Below are 17,741 nucleotides of genomic sequence, written 5' to 3'. Positions count from 1 at the left end.
ATTTCTTATCAGCAAAATTATGAAGTCTGTTCCCAAAGACTTCCAGGCCTCCTAACATTCTTTTAGAAATGTAAAGCAGCATGGTTACTTGTATATTAAACAATTCAACTGGTAAGATGTCAACACCGGAGCTTCAAGATGAGGGACTGTGTTATTCCTTGCTATGTAACTAATTACTCCAAGACCTAGTAGCTTAAAATAACCTTTATCACCTCACAGTTTCTGAAGTTCAGGAGTTCAGACATGGCTTAACTAAATCCTCTGCTTCAGGGATTCTCACTGGTTGTACTGAAGGTGCCAACAGGTGCTGCAGTCTACCTCAAAGATCAACTAGAGAGGGATCTATTTTCAAGCACCTTCAAATGGTTGCTGGCAGGATTCAGTTTTTTTGTTGACAGACTGAAAGCCTAGGTTCCTCCAATGCTTACCTCTTTACCATTGGTTCCTTTTCATAGGGCAGATCAAAACACAGCTGCTTGCTTCACCAGAGCAAGCAAAAAAAAAAAAAAAAAAACAAGGCAAGAGAGTGCCAGTAGAGGGAAGTCACAGGCTTTTAAGACCTAATATTGGAAGAAACAGCCCATGATTTTTGCCATATTCTGTTCATTAGTAGCCATTCACTAGATCTTCTCCACCCACACTCAATAAAGGGATTACACAAGGGCAGGTATACCAGGAAACTAGGGTCATTGAGAACCACTTCAGAAGATGCCTACCACAGGAGCTACCAGCCAACTTAGACATGGTAAGATCCACATCTAATTCATTGGATCCTTCATAACCCTTTCTACCAACAGACAATCCAAAGATCTTTGATGTTGATTAGTGATTGAGATGATTTTTCTTTTAGTAAGCATCACTCTAATGTCAACCACCTTGTTGGAAGGTTCTTAAATTGTCTCTCTACTGTTGGATTTGATTTTGCTCCCAGGAGAGGAAGGAAAATGTGGAAAACCAGGTAAGTTTTAATTTGTTCTGGGATAAAAGTGAATTTTGAGATCTTTAGAAATTTTAAAATTTAAGTTCTCTGACCTTTAGTTTTCTCATATGTAGTAGGATGGAGTTAATACTGTGTGTGTGAGTTTAGTACTGCTTCTACATAATAACTGAGACAACATAAGTAAAATCTCTAGCACCTGTCCTAGGGACATAGCTATTAAAGAAATGTGTAGGAAAATCTGGAAGATATAAGTGCTGTTTTAAATGTCTTTATAAGAAGAAAATTAGCAAATAATGAAGCTCCCAGACAGTTTTATTTAAGACTTTACATATCTGAATAATCAGTTAAAAAGCAAATGTTCATTTTTAGAGTTGCACAAAAGGAAAATAATAGGGAAAGTAATGGCTGGATTGCCAAATTCATATGATGTGGGGCCAATTTCCATAAATTAAAAAAAAATCTAAGTTTTAGAACCTGGAGCTCCAAAAACAGCACTTGTAATTAATACTGTTCTTCAGATTCATAGTTTAAGGAAGTCACTACATTTTATTTCTTGATGTTATAGATTTAACAACATATTGGTAGCAACATGTAACTTCTCACATGGATTAGACATCAAGAGTTTGTGTATATAAACTTAAACACTGAAAATGAATACATTCAGCTATTATGGCACTTAAAACAAATACAAACTTGTTAACAACTTTCCAGAAGGCACAAAAGACAGCATTAACAAAGAGTGGTCTTTTGCATCATTTTCAAAAATTCTTCCTTGTTTATTTCTCCATCCCCATCATGATCAGCCTCATCAAGCATTTCCTGTAAAATGAAAGGTAAATAGGATATGTGAAATCTGCTAAAAAGGGATGATATAAATGAACATTCAAATACACACTCAAAACCAAATTTTAAATTAATATAACCAAAGTAAGGATATAACTAAAAATTATATAAATTGTATAATTATAAATTATAATTATACAAATAAGTGAAGTTTACCTGAAGTTCATCATCTGTTAAATTTTCCCCTAGTTCCTTAGCAACCCTCTTGATATTGTTCAGTGATATACTTCCTGTATCATCATCATCAAATAATTTGAAAGCCTTCAGTATTTCTTCTTTTTCATCCTTTTCACTCTTTAAAAACAGAAACAACTAAATGTCATTAGTCTTTCATTTATTTATTTGATCAGTCTAGATGCATAGGTGTTTGAGGTCTAAAACAGAAATATAGCAGGTAGACTGAGCTTTATTTACTGCTCTTCTGACTTTTGGCAGTTATTCCAGTGCATTCACATCTGCCCTGAAGGTACTGAAACTCAGGGTTTATTTAAGTGCAAGAGCCACAGAATGACAAAGAGAATCTATCTCTTATTGACCTCAGGTAACTGAGCTCCCTTATCAAAAATGTAAGCTCCAAGACAATAGGGATGTTGTCTCATTCAGTGCTCTCTAGGATTATGCCTGAGAAAAAGAGGCAATAAGTTGCTGATTTCAAGGCTTCAAAATGCTGGCCCCATTCTCTCTATCCAGCCAAATATCCTTATTATTTCCTAACAAAAATCCTCTTCCCACACTGGACAGTCTTCATTACTACCCTGAAAATGTCTTTAATCTTGTTATTCCTATCTGTCTAAATACTACCCATCTTTAAAGATGGGTATATTTTCCTCTGATTGCTCCAGCCAAAAAATGTAGAAGGCTATTGCTTGTATTTCACTGAAAAACAAAATCACTACCATACCATTTTTACGCTCATTATGGCAAAAAATTCTTCAAAACTAATGGTGCCAATTCCTTCTTTGTCAGTTTCAGCTATTATCTTTTTAATTTCTTCTTTCTTTGGCTCAAATCCTAAGGCCCGCATTGCAATCTGAAATAGAAAGTAGATAAGTTATAATAGGCCACAGTCTCATTCCTAGCTCTTAGATTACCTGTTAATTACTAGAGTCTCTCTTTTTTACTCTGGACTAGCTTAAACCTTGGAGAAGGCAATGGCACCCCACTCCAGTACTCTTGCCTGGAAAAATCCCATGGATGGAGGAGCCTGGTAGGCTGCAGTCCATGGGGTCTCTAAGAGTCAGACACCACTGAGCGACTTCACTTTCACTTTTCACTTTCATGCATTGGAGAAGGAAATGGCAACCCACTCCAGTGTTCTTGCCTGAGAATCCCAGGGATGGGGGAGCCTGGTGGGCTGCCGTCTATGGGGTCTCACAGAGTCGGACACAACTGAAGTGACTTAGTAGCAGCAGCAGCTTAAACCTAGAAAGTCAGGTCAGCATGCTTAGGTTCCAAATCTCATGATGGGCTTTGGCCTGTGTGCGTGAGTGCTAAGTCACTTCAGTCATGTCTGACTCTGTGTGACCCTATGGACTGTAGCCCGCCAGGCTCCATGGGATTCTCCAGGCAAGAATACTGGAGTGGGTTGCCATGCCCTCCTCCAGGGGACCTTCCCGACTCAGGGATCAAACCTCCACCTCTTATGTCTCCTGAATTGGGAAGCAGGTTCTTTATCACAAGGCTTTGACCTACTCATTCATAAAACAAGAGTAAAATGCTTAACAAGATACTCTTTCGGTTAGTGCAGGCCAGGTCTATACACTAAAGGGGTAGGTGTCTGCACTTAAAAGAGATTTTGTATCAAGCTTTCAGAAAGCTACTGTTAATGAAAGACTTAAAGATTGCAACAAATCAATGATAAGGTTTTTAAATGTTTCAGAATTAGAAGTAATTTCAGAACCTTCAGTTCTTTCACATCTATGGTTCCAGACCCATCAACATCGAATAAATCAAAGGCCTCTTTAATTTCTTGCTTTTGAGTTTCATTCAATTCAATTTTTGCTGCATTTTTTTTCCATTGGTCTGAACTTGGTCTGGATGCCTGTAATAAATACATATGTGGGTGAAAGATAAACTGTGTAACTGGGAGAAGTACCAGAACCAGAATTAATGGACTAACTAAATATAATAGACATAGTCAAGCATCCTACTCCATATAATGAACCTCAAGAATTTTCCCCTTTCCCTTTGCTAACATTTATGCTTTTAGTTATAAATATATATCTTGCTGGAAAGCCTGGTTCTTTTTAACATCTTGGGTTTTTCTTTCAACTTAGTGCCCTTTGAGAAGCAGAAAAGGCAAAGAAGACATGCCAGAATAGTAGATGTTATATGGGAAAAAATTGGCCTTACTTGGTATATCCGAACAGCAGTGTTTAAGACATATTTACTTTCATCTGTGCCCGTATGTCTCATAATAAAATGTGTGAGATATGGTTAATTGAAACATCGTATCTTTTCCCACCTTCTCACATACTTTTCTACACTGCAGACTGGGAAATGAAAAAAATACATATTTCAGGTTAAAAAAATTACTCCAGGGATCTGGAGAAGAATAAAGGTTGGACCAATTATCAATATCCAGGGAAGATGGAGGTCATCTTCCCGCTTCCTGCCATTTTCTGCTGTAGCCTCATTTCAGTATCTTGTCTTCAGCTCTGGGATAAGAGGCAGTAGTATCAGAGATTCCATGTTGCTGTGTATCTAGACACCAGCTTCACATATCTTAAGAGTTGGTCGTGGTAGCAGCGCATTCTTCATCCCTGGACGGCAGCTACACTGGTGTCGTCTTCAGTAGTTCCAATAGCAGAGGTCGTAGCTTCCCCGGCCAGTTTTTCAGAGTTCCGGATGTCTTTCCTAGAGGCCCATATTCTTCAACAGTTTTAAAGCCTCTTATTCTCTGTATTCAACTCGTTTCTGGCTAGCGAGTGGTTCCTGTCTCCAACGCCTTTGGTAAGACGGTTGCTGGGGTTAAAGAGGGGAAAAAATAAACTGGAGAACCGCTCTTCCGTTCCTAGAGCTACGGACAGTGCGCTTCTATTCGGCGACGAATGGAGGGGTTACTAATGACACTCGAGGATAATTTAGAAAGGAGGCGAATAACACATTTCCAAAACCAAACAAAACTTCCTTATTTCAGGGAGAAACTTCAATCTCAGCCCCAGTAAGAAGTTGCATTCTCGCACTCACCATGTCTCCAACCGGCGCCCCAGGCGGGCACCTCCCAGCTTTACCCGCCAGCCGAGCTGCCCAACAGTAGCTCACCGCCCGCAAACCGTTGCTAAGGCCGCTTTCGCTGATCTCTCCTGCAGCCCCGCCTATCCAGGCTTTTTGCCCCCACTGACTGACAGTTGTTTCACCCAATAGTCAGAAAAGAAGACCCTCGAGGCCCGCCCCCTCTCTCTGGTCTCTACCAGTAGCGTAATGGTCTGCCTTTACCCGCCTACCGTTAAGCGGAACTTTCCCTCTGGTTTCTTAGCAACCAAAACTACCAGCCCGCTCAGCTGGGCTTGCTGCGCGCTTGCGCAAAATACGAGGCGTAAGGGAAGGTTCTTTACCCTGGCGTTTTGGCTTCCCAGTGCCAGCCTGACGGCGGCGAGCGTCTCGTAGGGATGGAGACGAGAGCGAGGTTAGTAGGGAGGTGTTTCTACCAAATGGTAAGTCTTTGGTGGAGACGTGAGGGAGCTCTTGTTTCTTTTTCTGACCCTTTGGGGCTTGGAGGAAAGGATGAGGTTCTAGGGCCTGGTAAATTGGTCCAGGTTTAGGTTTACCATCCGGCCAGATTACTAGAGTCGAAGGGGACTGCCCTTTGCTTGCGCCGCTAGACGTCCCTCAGCCTCCACAGAGTGCGGGCCTTGACTTTTGTAACCGCTTCCCTCCTCCGTGGTTTGCCGGGACTCTTGTCTAGTTGGCAACATTTCTTTCCAGGAGAGGCGTGCTGTGTTCTTGGGCCCTTGGGATTCACCTGAAAACTCCCAGCATAGGAAAGACTTTTTACCTGTGTTGTAGCGTTTCTTTGCACGTTGGACTCACGTATAATCGCCATCAGCCTTTTCTACTGCCCCACCCCCACCCCCAAAACACACACACACACACACACCACCACCACCACCACCACCACCACCACCACCACATTATCACATTCAACTGTTCCATTGGGAAGATTTTTTTTTGCCAAATTTGGCCGGTTTTCCAACCATTTCCAGCATAGATCCTCACTTGAGTCCAGCATAGGTAGCCTAATAATCCATTTGACTCAGTAACCGTCGAGATTTAGACGTCCAAAGCAAATTCTTGTCCAGAGGGCCAGACTTACTGGTTCAGCCCAGGTCTAAATCTAGTCAGGGGCCAGCTTAAGTTTGGGGGGTAGGAATGAGGTGATAGTCTCTTAAAACTTCTAACGCTTATTTGCTTACACGGCTGGACTCTATACCTCCTGCAGTGCCTTCTCTAGAGTAACTTTCAAAAATCATACTGGATTCTCCAACACTGGGTTCAGGAAGAATTAACTTTTGCAGAGGGTTTTCCGTTTATCTCCCTTATCTTCTTGAAGGTAAAGAAAGAAAAATGTGCAAAGTATATTCTTGAAGTAATCTCCCAAATCACTTCTATTTCAGTAAGTAGAAACGGCACGTTTTCCAAAGCCAACATCTTGTTTTGTTTACATTATATCCCAGGCGCATTACAAGCACTGTAATCATTGACTGGGAAAAAAAAACAACTCATTAGGATTCTGGAAAATAGGTGGGCTGTTCTAATGTTAGAAGTGATTTTTATGTGTAAAGTTACCCCAGTGGAAATTAAAATGATGCAAATTCAAGATAGTTTGTGAACTAAGTAAAATGTTCAGTCACTTCACTATACTATATATGGATATTTCAGGCCATTAATCTCACTGAGAAAGTTGCTCTTGATTGGTTTCAAGAACATACACTTCATCTTTTTTTTTTTTAATTTATTTTTTTTTTACTTTATTTTACTTTACAATAATGTATTGGTTTTGCCATACATTGACATGAATCCACCACGGGTGTACATGCATTCCCAAACATGAACCCCCCTCCCACCTCCCTCCCCATAACATCTCTCTGGGTCATCACCGAGCACCAGCCCCAAGCATGCTGTATCCTGCGTCGGACATAGACTGGCGATTCGATTCTTACGTGATAGTATACATGTTACAATGCCATTCTCCCAAATCATCCCACCCTCTCCCTCTCCCTCTGAATCCAAAAGTCCGTTATACACATCTGCATACACTTCATCTTTACAACTAGTATTAAAGGGATTTCTGAAATCAGAAATGAATAATGACCAAGTAGAAACAATTCCAATTTTTAGACTTTGCTGGATCAAGTTTGATCTCATGGCAATTAAAAGACTGAGTAATGTGTTAACCTGTTTTTGCATCATTTTATAATTTAGGCTTTTATATTTGGGTTATTATAGTGAAAATGATTTTTCAATTATGGGTGTAGATTGCAGTTTTTAGGTCTTAGGAAGTACTCAGGATTGAAAAATAGCTTTTACTAATCTAATTTTACTCTAGAACATTAATAATATTAATCTAGAAAAATATTAAACCCATATCACTCTTAAATCTACTAAATTTATTTAATGCTTTCTGTGTATCACATACTATGCCATTTATTGGGTGAGTTTGAAAGAAACTGAGTGTAGAGTATAAAGATGAAAGAAGGCAGGGAACCTAGAGAGTAGTGAGGGAGAAAGGCGCAGACATAAACATACCATTTTTAGTTCAGGATGCTAAGTGCCTTAGTAGATGTATATAGAAAGTACTTTGGCAGCCCAAGAAGGAGATACTACTACTCCTTGAGGAATTGGAAGAAGCTAAGAGTTGGACACGACTGAGCGACTTCACTTTCAGTTTTCACTTTCATGCATTGGAGAAGGAAATGGTAACCCACTCCAGTGTTCTTGCCTGCGGAATCCCAGGGATGGCGGAGCCTGGTGGGCTGCCATCTATGGGGTCACACAGTCGGACACGACTGAAGTGACTTAGCAGCAGCAGTACCAAAAAAGTGAGGCATTTGCCTTAGGTCATGAAAGATGCATAGCATTTGCCAAGGTGAAGAAAGGGTAGGATATTCAGAGTAGAGTATAACATGTGCAAAAATGAATGTACATGTGTGTTGTAGTGTGGTAAGATCATGGGATTTATAAGAAAAGGTGGAAGAGATTAGTCTTATAAATTAGCTGGAAGTCAGATATATCAAGCTAGGAATAAAGATTCTTTTTTCTAAGATAAATGTTTTTAGGCAGTGGAATGATCTGATTAGGTTTGTGTTTTTCAAAGCTAGTTCTGACAACCACGTAAAGGAGGAACATTTTGGAAGCAGTTAAAGGGCCTCAGCTAAGTGCCAAGTAAGAATTATGCTGACTCTAAGGGTGGCTGAACCTTAAATTTATGGTTGAGGAATGCCGACAATGGCATCTGTTTAATCTTGTTTCACTTCTGTACTCAAATGTGAGATAATAAATGTGGTGAAAACCGTTCATTTATTTGCCTGTCAGATAGTTGTTGAGTACTTGTAATATGTCAGACAGTGTTCTCAGTATATGGGGTACATCACTGACTAAAACTGCCCTCCTAGGAATTACTTTTCCAAGAGAGGGACATAGTCAATAGATAGTAAATTAAGTAAGTATACTGTACTATTTTATAAGGTGATAGGCCTGGCCACAGGACTGGAAAAGGTCAGTTTTCATTCCAATACCAAAGAAAGGCAATGCCAAAGAATGCTCAAACTACTGCACAATTGCATTTATCTCACATGCTAGTAAAGTAATGCTCAAAATTCTCCAAGCCAGGCTTCAGCAATATGTGAACCATGAACTTCCAGATGTTCAAGCTGGTTTTAGAAAAGGCAGAGGAACCAGAGATCAAATTACCAACATCCACTGGATCATGGAAAAAGCAGGAGAGTTCCAGAAAAACATCTATTTCTGCTTTATTGACTATGCCAAAGCCTTTGACTGTGTGGATCACAATAAACTGTGGAAAATTCTGACAGAGATGGGAATGCCAGACCACCTGACCTGCCTCTTGAGAAACCTATATGCATGTCAGGAAGCAACAGTTAGAACTGGACATGGAACAACAGACTGGTTCCAAATAGGAAAAGGAGTACGTCAAGGATGCATATTGTCACCCTGCTTATTGAACTTCTGTGCAGAGTAGATCTTGAGAAACGCTGGACTGGAATAAGCACAAGCTGGAATCAAGATTGCTGGGAGAAATATCAATAACCTCAGATATGCAGATGACACCACCCTTATGGCAGAAAGTGAAGAGGAACTAAAAAGCCTCTTGATGAAAGTGAAAGAGGAGAGTGAAAAAGTTGGCTTAAAGCTCAACATTCAGAAAACAAAGATCATGGCATCCGGTCCCATCACTTCATGGGAAATAGATGGGGAAACAGTGGAAACAGTGTCAGACTTTATTTTGGGGGGCTCCAAAAGCACTGTAGATGGTGACTGCAGCCATGAAATTAAAAGACGCTTACTCCTTGGAAGAAAAGTTATGACCAACCTAGATAGCATATTCCAAAGCAGAGATATTACTTTGCCAACAAAGGTCTGTCTAGTCAAGGCTATGGTTTTTCCAGTGGTCACGTATGGATGTGAAAGTTGGACTGTGAAGAAAGCTGATTGCCGAAGAATTGATGCTTTTGAACTGTGGTGTTGGAGAAGACTCTTGAGAGTTCCTTGGACTGCAAGGAGATCGAACCAGTCCATTCTAAAGGAGATCAGTCCTGGGTGTTCATCGGAAGGACTGATGCTAAAGCTGAAACTCCAATACTTTGGCCACCTCATGCGAAGAGTTGACTCATTTGAAAAGACCCTGATGCTGGGAGGGATTGGGGGCAGGAGAAGAAGGGGATGACAGAGGATGAGATGGCTGGTTGGCATCACCGACTCAATGGACATGAGTTTGGGTGAACTCCCGGAGTTGGTGATGGACAGGTAGGCCTGGCGTACTGCAGTTTATGGGGTCGCAAAGAGTCGGACATGACAGCTACTGAACTGAACTGAACTGAATTGAACTGAATGTTATGGGAAAAAAATTAGAGCAGATAAAGGGAGTCCAGAATGTAGGAATTTCCATAAGGGAAAAGAGGAGTTTGCATTGTTAAATAGCGTATTCAGGATAGACCTCGTTGAAAGGGGGATATTTGCATAAATATAAAGGAAGTGAGGCCATCGATTTCTTGGAACAGAGCATCCCAAAAAGATAGAAGCAGCAGAACAGAAACACTAAGGTAGGAGGCATGCCTTATATGTTCCAGGAACAGAAAGGAGGCCAGAGCAGAGTGGTCAAGGGATAGAGTAGTAGGAGACAGAGAGGTAAAGGGGAGTACAGATTCTTAGCACACTGTAAGGACTTTAACTTTCACTTTCACTTGAGTAAAATGGGAAGGCTTTGCAGAATTCTGAACAGAGAAGTGAAAGGATTTCAGATTATTTTTATAAAGGACTCTTGTGACAGGTATAAAGCTTTATTTTCCAGGTTGGAGGTTTTAAGCAGTGGAATGAAATGATTAGACTGTATTGGGAAAGGATTAAAGTGAGTGAAGTCGCTCAGTCATGTCCAACTCTTTGTGACCCCATGGACTGTAACCCGCCAGGCTTCTCTGTCCATGGGATTTCCCAGGCAGGAATATTGGAGTGGGTTGCCATTTCTGATTCATAAAGAGTCAAACACAACTGAGCACAGCATGGTTACAGTCAGTGACTTTCTGTGACTTAAACATAGTATAGCGTAACTTCCCTGGTGGTCTGGTGACTAAGACGCTGAGCTCCCAATGCACGGGGTCTGGGTTCGATCCCTGGTCAGGGAACTGTGCCGTAACTAAGAGTTCTTGTGCTCCAACTAAAGATCCCACATGCCCAGAGCCAAGTAAACAAACATAGTATAGAAAGCATAGTACAGAAACCATCAACAGAGACACTGACACCTAAGAGAGAAAAAAAAAAAAGAAAAGGCCTATCCATGTTAAGGGTATGAACAAGGCTTGGAAGAAAGCATAAAAGCTTTGAAGTGGGAAGTGCAGTGGAAGATTCTACAAAAGAGAGTGAGTTACTATCATGCTGGGTAGAGGGGCCCCCAGAAAGCAATATTGTACAGTAGTTAATAACCTGGAACTTAGGCATTAGACAAACTTGTATTTTAGTTCTCAACCTTTTACTTACTAGCTGTAAAATTTAATATATTATTTAATTATTATTCATTTTGTACATAATTAAAACAGATTAATGGCAGTATATTCATATATGTGTGTGTTAATTACAGTACAGTAATAGGTTAATCATATTGTTGTTGTGAGGACTACATTCTGTGATGCAGGTAAACTGCCTCCTACTTAGTAAGCTCCCAAAGTGTGTTAGAAATGAAAAACGCAAACAGCAAGTTTTGGCTTTTCAAGCTTATCTTTTCAACAAATTTTTCTGAAGCAGTCAGTGCGAAAGGTAAGCAGAGATTGGCGTCGTGCTGGCAAAGCCAAGCACCTCTGGGAACAGCCAGAGGCTGGAAGAGGCACAGAGGATTCTTCCCTAGAGCCTTCAGAAGGAGTGTGGCCCTGCAGATACCTTAATTTCAGACTTCTAGGCTCCAGAACCATGAGATAGTAAATATGTGTAGTAGTTAAGCCACCCATTTGTGGGTAATTTGGTAAAGCAGACTTAGGAAACTAATAGAGCAAGGGTGTGGAGAAATTTAAAGGCCTGTACATTACTGGTAGGAAAGTGGAATGGTTTGGGTGCTACAGAAATGTTTGGCAGTTCCACAGAAACACATACAGAATTAGCAAATGTCCACTCCTAGTTGTGTACCTACCCCACAGAATTGAAAGCAGATACTCAAACACTTGTGCACAGATGTTTTAGTATCACTTTTCACAATAATCCAGAAGTAGAAGCAATCCAAATGTCCATGAATGGATAAACAAAATGATAGCCACTGACCTACTTACATAAAAAGGAATGGAATACTGGCATATGCTCCAGTGTGGATGAACTTCAGAAGCATGATGCTAAGTGAAAGAAACCAGACACCAAGGGTCCCTTGTTATATGATTCTATTTATGTGAAATATCCAGAATAAGTAAGTCTGTAGAGATAACAAAGCAGGTTGGTAGCTGCTGGGGCTGCGAGTACAGGGAGGGATTACTTAACACCACAGGGTTTTCTCTTGGGGGATGATGGAAATGTTCTGGAACAAGATAAAGGTAGTGATTGTACAACACTGTCAGAGAAGGCAATGGCACCTCACTCCAGTACTCTTGCCTGGAAAATCCCATGGACAGAGGAGCCTGGAAGGCTGCAGTCCATGGGGTTACTGAGGGTTGGACACGACTGAGCAACTTCACTTTCACTTTTCACTTTCATGCATTGGAGAAGGAAATGGCAACCCACTCCAGTGTTCTTGCTTGGAGAATCCCAGGGATGGGGGAGCCTGGTGGGCTGCCATCTATGGGGTTGCACAGAGTCGGACACGACTGAAGCAACTTAGCAGCAGCAGCAGCAGTACAACACTGTGAATGTTCAAAATGCTGCTGAAATGTATACTTTTATTTATTTAATTTTTTTTTTAGTTTTTTATTTTTTTAATTTTAAAATCTTTAATTCTTACATGTGTTCCCAAACATGAACCCCCCTCCCACCTCCCTCCCCATAACATCTCTGTGGGTCATCCCCATGTACCAGCCCCAAGCATGCTGTATCCTGCGTCAGACATAGACTGGCGATTCGATTCTTACATGATAGTATACATGTTAGAATGCCATTCTCCTAAATCATCCCACCCTCTCCGAGTCCAAAAGTCCGTTATACACAGCTGTGTCTTTTTCCTGTCTTGCATACAGGGTCGTCAGCCAATGATGGAAATGTATACTTTTAAATGGCTAGGTTTATGTTACATGAATTTTTTAAACCATAAAGCTTTTAGAAGAAATATGAAATATCCTTTGTACTCAGTGGTAAATGAAACTTTTAAAAATAGAACCTAATAATAATTTTTAAAAATGGATTACAAAAATGGGTTGCCAGGCAGTATTAAGGGCCACTTACAGTTTGAAGTCATGAACTTAAAATGACGCCAGTCAGCATGGTTGTTTGTTTCTCTGTTTATTTTCAGTTGCCTCAATGTAAGCACGGAGTAGACAGAGTTGGATTTCATCAAGATTAGTGGTTTTGCAAGGTGAGTAAGATGAACCAAAAGAAAGACAAAGGCTTTGAGGGAGAATATACTGGAGAGTGATTGTAATAACTGGCAAATGGGAATTTAAACTGGATAAGTAGAGAATTGATACATGGGTTTGTTGTTGTTCAGTTGCTAAGTCATGTCTGACTCTTTGTCTGACCCCATGGACTGCAACACGCCAGGCTTCCCTGTCCTTCACTATCTCCCGGAGTTTGTGCAGATTCATATCCATTGAGTCAGTGATGCCACCTAACCATCTCATCCTCTGCTGCCCTTCCTCCTCTTGCCTTCAGTCTTCCCTGTCTGAGGTAGAGGTCAGCAGAAATATGGTAAAATGAGGGAACTGTAAGACAGGATGGGTCTCAGCATGCTCTCTAGAGACATAACTGAATATATCAGAGTTTTATTTTTATTTACAGAATTGAAAATTTCACAGAAGAGGTTTTGAAGCCAAGTTCAAACAATTTGTTATATTAATATATTTTCCTTGGCTCTACTGGCTTTTCTCCTTAGCCCTTGAAAGCCTGTAGGAAGCTGCTGTTGAGCATCAGTTATGCTGTGGCTTCCTGCTGATCCTGTGGTGTGTCTGAACTGTGGTACTCTTCAGCTTCAGAGATGTATCTCAGTAGTATAGGTACTATACCAGTGTCAAGACCAGCTTTAGAGGAAAAGCAAAACTCTGAGAGTTGTTTGCTTTTTGATATTTTGAATTTAAAAGATTGTGATAAAAATATATAGTTAAAGAAATTAAAGGCTTAGAGTTGGAAGAGAAGTGTATGTTATCTACAGTTTTAGCTTTAGTACTTTAAGTGCTCATACCTCACAACTCAGGTTCTTTTATTACAGATGGTTTTTCAATTAGAGGGTACTTTGTTAAAAAGTTCTTTTATTGGACTAAGGACTTCCTCTTATAACTTCTTCCTCTAATTTTAGATGTGAATTCTGAAATATTATGTGAAAAAGTCTAATTGCTCTTGAACTTCCTTTTAAATAGTACTTGCTCCCCCTACCTTTATATTCTAATCAATAACCAAATCCATCCTTTCGCTTCCATCCCTCTTGCACAGTTGTCATCTGGATAACCATGGCCTCCATGCCCCCAGTCTGGCACCCATCCAATCAGTGGTCTACTGTTACCAGTCTGGTAATATATCCAGAGCACTAATAATAATAAAGTTATTATTTTTATATTCTTTAATTTTATTTTTAATACTTTTTGCTTAATTTTGTGTTATAAATGTATTATTATTATTGCAAGTACTCATAAGCACTAATTATGTGCCAGGGACTATTCTAAGAACTGTCTACTCACTTAACACCTTATAATAACCCTGTGAAGTAGATTCTGTTATTATCCTCATTTTTCAGATATGAAAACAGGGCAGAGATGTTAAGAAACTTGCTGAAGGCCACACAGTTTAAGCAGTAGAGACAAGTTCAAACCCAGACTTCTAGATTCAGAGTATGTGCTTTCAAACAGTACATCAAGGTGTTTCTTCTTCTTCTCCCCTTAAAACACTTCCGTATTTCCCATGATAAGTAGGATCAGGTTTGACACGGCACCTACTACCTTTCATGATCCAGCCTCTTTCCTTCTATCGCTTTGTCTTACTACTTGCTTTATATTCCTGTGAAACTAAATTATGTGTATTACCCCAATAAATTGTTTTTGTCACATACAGTGCATTTACTACTACTTCCTTCAGCTTGCTAGTTATTTCAGATTATTCATGTGCAGCATTACGTTCTTCTGGAAGTATTGCCTCTTGCCTGCTTTATAATCCACTTCCCCTGTTGAATGAAGTGTTCCTTCTCCACACACCCATGCTTTTATCATTAATGCTGTGTTGTTGCACTGGCTGTATTTAATGGAAGCTACATATATCAGAGGGGCTTCCCTGGTAGCTTAGAGGTTCCCTGGAGAAGGAAATGGTAACCCACTCCAGTATTCTTGCCTGGAGAATCCCATGGATGGAGAAGCCTGGTAGGCTGTAGTCCACGGGGTCGTAAAGAGTCGGACACAACTGAGCGACTTCACTCACTCACTGACATATGTCAGAAACTCGTCAAAAGCAGGAGCTATATCTTATTTTTCCTTTTAATAAGCATCTTTTAGAACCCTGAATTACCCTGAATAAAGTTCCAAGTTTTCATTTTGTTTGCAGATGATGATTCTTGGTGATGGATTGCAGGGTCATAAACAAAAGAAGGCACACAGGACTGCAACAACTTTCCTCATTTGCCAAAACAGGAAGGACTTTCCTAGGCCCAGTAAAATCATCCAAATTTATTGTAGATGAAGAGTGCCATGAAAGTGTGTTAATTAGCTCAACAGTAAGGCTTCTTGAAAGTTTGGATTTAACCAGTGCAGTGGGACAACTTCTCAGTGAAGCAATTCAGGCACAAAACAACACATACAGAACTGGAACCAGTACTCTTTTGTTTCTTGTTGGTGCATGGAGCAGTGCTGCCGAAGAATGTCTTCATTTGGGTGTCCCCATTTCATTAATAGTGTCTGTGATGTCAGAAGGCTTGAATTCATGCATTGAAGAGGTAGAATCCCTTCAAGTACCTGTCCACAGTGTATATGACCATATAGACAGCACAGACACGTTTTCTGGACTTGGTGTCAGCTTGTACCCTTCTCTACAGATCCCTTCAGGTACTGGTTTGGTCCAGAAAGAGCATGATCTCAAAGATGTTGCCTCTCAGTCACTGGCCTTTTGCAGTCTTTCTGGGAGACCTGTTAAATCACCTCAACTGTTTAGGCTTCAGGCTAAGTTTGAAGCAGATGAGAACACATCACGAACTCCTCAAACTCTGAAAAACAACCTGCTTGCAGACACCCACTGCCGAAAGTCAGTCCTAACCCACAGTAGACATTTCAGTAGGACAGATCATCATCAGTGGATAAGCAAGTCAGGTGGATTTCTAGAACAACTTAGTGCAGCTGCTCCAAAGACTTACAGATGTAGTGATCTGGCAGAGTTGGAGGTGGGTTTGAGTCACGGAGACCCCAGCAGCATGAGGCTAGTGGACGAAGCAGTACGGCTGCAGCATCAGAATGCAGGCACTCAGCGAGGCAGCCGTACCATGCTATTCCCCTTTGACATTTCAAGAATCTTCACCTGCTGCTTACCGGGCTTACCTGACACTTTGTCTTGTGTCTGTCCAGGATACATCACCATTGTGTCAATGTCCAGTGCTACTCTGGTCAAGGAATTGCAGAATCAGCTGGTCCGTGTAGTTCTTGTTGAGGGTGACCTCACTGAGAATTACCGCCATCTGGGATTTAATAAGCCTGCAAATATTAAAACAGTGTCAGAAAGCGTCAAGGTTCAACAAGACAGCTCAGAAGAACTGTGGACAGATCATGTATTACGGGTGTTAATCAAGTTCAACGTGAACCTTGTCCTGGCACGAGGAAATGTGTCTGAACACTTAGCTGAAAAATGCACAAATAGTAAGCGGCTGGTAATTGGATCGGTGCATGACAGTGTGCTGCAGGCTTTCGCAGAGGCTTCGGGAGCAGTGCAGGTGGCCTACCTCACACATGTGAATGAAAACTGTGTGGGCAGTGGGGTCTCTGTAACCATGTGGAGAAGCGTTCCCTCAGACGCTGTAGATGGGATCAGCAGAATGGCAGTCATGTTAAAAACAGAAGGAATTAATTTGGTTACAGTAGTGCTGACTAGCCCAGGCACAGCCCAGATGCAAACCAAAGAAGACAGGTTCTGGACTTGTGCCTCTCGTCTGTATTACGCTCTGAAAGAGCAAAAGGTCTTTCTTGGAGGTGGTGCAGTTGAAATTTTGTGTCTTGCCCATCTTCAGGGTCTCGCGGGACAGTCTGTGAATAAAGGAGATCAAGACTCTTCAGGGTGGCTGCATAACACTTCCTCTTGGCTGGCCTCATCTGCAGCACTATACAGACCTACAGTGCTTAAATGCCTGGCAGATGGATGGCACAGTTACCTCTCAACTCTCCTGCGTAACACTGCCGTTTACTCATCAGACTCTGAAGCTGCTACGTCCATTCATTGTCATCTACAAAATGCTGCAGACTCTGGCTCTCCTTCATCCTACATCTTGAATGAATATAGTAAACTTAATAGTGTAATTTTAAATTCAGGCATTTCAGATAAGCTGGAACCAATTCCAAGAGTTTATGACGTTGTTACACCAAAGATCGAGGCATGGCGCCGAGCTCTGGATTTAGTACTGTTAGTACTTCAGACAGACAGTGAAATTATCACTGGACTTGCACACACACAGAAAAGTTCACAGGAAGCAGAAGGCTTTTTATTTTTGTAAAGTTATTGGCTAAGTCTTTGGAAAATTGTCTTTGGTAACATGTCATGCTAATAATAAATTTTCCAGTAGTTAAGTCTCAGTGTCTGAAATGTCAGCTTTTACCAAGAAGAAGATAATTGATATGTGTCAATACCTATACAGGATATGAGATTTTGCCCTACTTATAATCTCACAAGTTAGCCTGTTACTTTTCATGGAATACTACAGAATACACAAGATGCTTGGATCAGAGACAGGACTTCTGTTATTCACAGCAAAAGCAGTACCCAGAGCTTTGGGTTGGTCTATGTCAGGTCCCCATTTCTCTAAGTCCCACAAGAGCAACAAAAGGGCCACTGATGGAAACCAGCACACTCAGTGTGTGTGTTAGGGCAGAAGAACACTGAGCTTGGGGTCGCCACTGCTTTTATAGTAAGCAGAAACACT

At 41.0% G+C, this 17,741-nt stretch overlaps 2 protein-coding genes across 4 annotated transcripts; one reads left to right on the top strand and one right to left on the bottom strand.

Annotated features, from left to right (window-relative positions):
- Window positions 1-1,234: 1,234 nt before the first annotated feature.
- LOC138422500 (centrin-4) lies at window positions 1,235-5,110 on the bottom strand. 2 transcript variants are annotated; one of them, XM_069557493.1, is made up of 6 exons: window positions 4,973-5,088; window positions 4,136-4,747; window positions 3,684-3,824; window positions 2,685-2,813; window positions 1,940-2,077; window positions 1,235-1,759 (listed from the first exon to the last, which is right to left on the bottom strand). In XM_069557493.1, the coding sequence occupies exons 2-6, from the start codon at window positions 4,196-4,198 to the stop codon at window positions 1,670-1,672; spliced, it is 561 nt and encodes a 186-aa protein (XP_069413594.1). In that variant the 5' UTR covers window positions 4,199-4,747; window positions 4,973-5,088; the 3' UTR covers window positions 1,235-1,669. The 2 variants fall into 2 exon arrangements, with proteins under 2 accessions (XP_069413594.1, XP_069413595.1); XM_069557494.1 differs by lacking the exon at window positions 4,136-4,747 and having other exon boundaries at window positions 4,973-5,110.
- A 172-nt stretch (window positions 5,111-5,282) lies between these two features.
- On the top strand, window positions 5,283-17,388 carry BBS12 (Bardet-Biedl syndrome 12). Of its 2 annotated transcripts, none has more exons than XM_069557481.1 (3): window positions 5,283-5,439; window positions 12,939-13,001; window positions 15,170-17,388. In XM_069557481.1, the coding sequence occupies exon 3, from the start codon at window positions 15,186-15,188 to the stop codon at window positions 17,313-17,315; it is 2,130 nt and encodes a 709-aa protein (XP_069413582.1). In that variant the 5' UTR covers window positions 5,283-5,439; window positions 12,939-13,001; window positions 15,170-15,185; the 3' UTR covers window positions 17,316-17,388. The 2 variants fall into 2 exon arrangements, with proteins under 2 accessions (XP_069413582.1, XP_069413583.1); XM_069557482.1 differs by having other exon boundaries at window positions 5,289-5,411.
- Window positions 17,389-17,741: the final 353 nt, after the last annotated feature.

Source organism: Ovis canadensis, chromosome 17 (assembly GCF_042477335.2).
Source record: "Ovis canadensis isolate MfBH-ARS-UI-01 breed Bighorn chromosome 17, ARS-UI_OviCan_v2, whole genome shotgun sequence".
Lineage (NCBI taxonomy): Eukaryota > Metazoa > Chordata > Mammalia > Artiodactyla > Bovidae > Ovis > Ovis canadensis.
The sequence above is the reverse complement of the archived record's forward strand: the minus strand, read 5'-3'. Positions and strand labels throughout refer to the sequence as shown.

Bases quoted from the DNA above. Each gene is read 5' to 3' on its own strand.
- LOC138422500 (XM_069557493.1), bottom strand. From the start codon at position 4,198: ATGAGACATACGGGCACAGATGAAAGTAAATATGTCTTAAACACTGCT. The intron at 3,825-4,135 runs GTAAGGCCAATT...TATTTATTACAG, and splicing joins CTGCTGTTCGGATATACCAA to GCATCCAGACCAAGTTCAGA. The intron at 1,760-1,939 runs GTAAACTTCACT...TTCATTTTACAG, and splicing joins TAACAGATGATGAACTTCAG to GAAATGCTTGATGAGGCTGA.
- BBS12 (XM_069557481.1), top strand. From the start codon at position 15,186: ATGGATTGCAGGGTCATAAACAAAAGAAGGCACACAGGACTGCAACAA.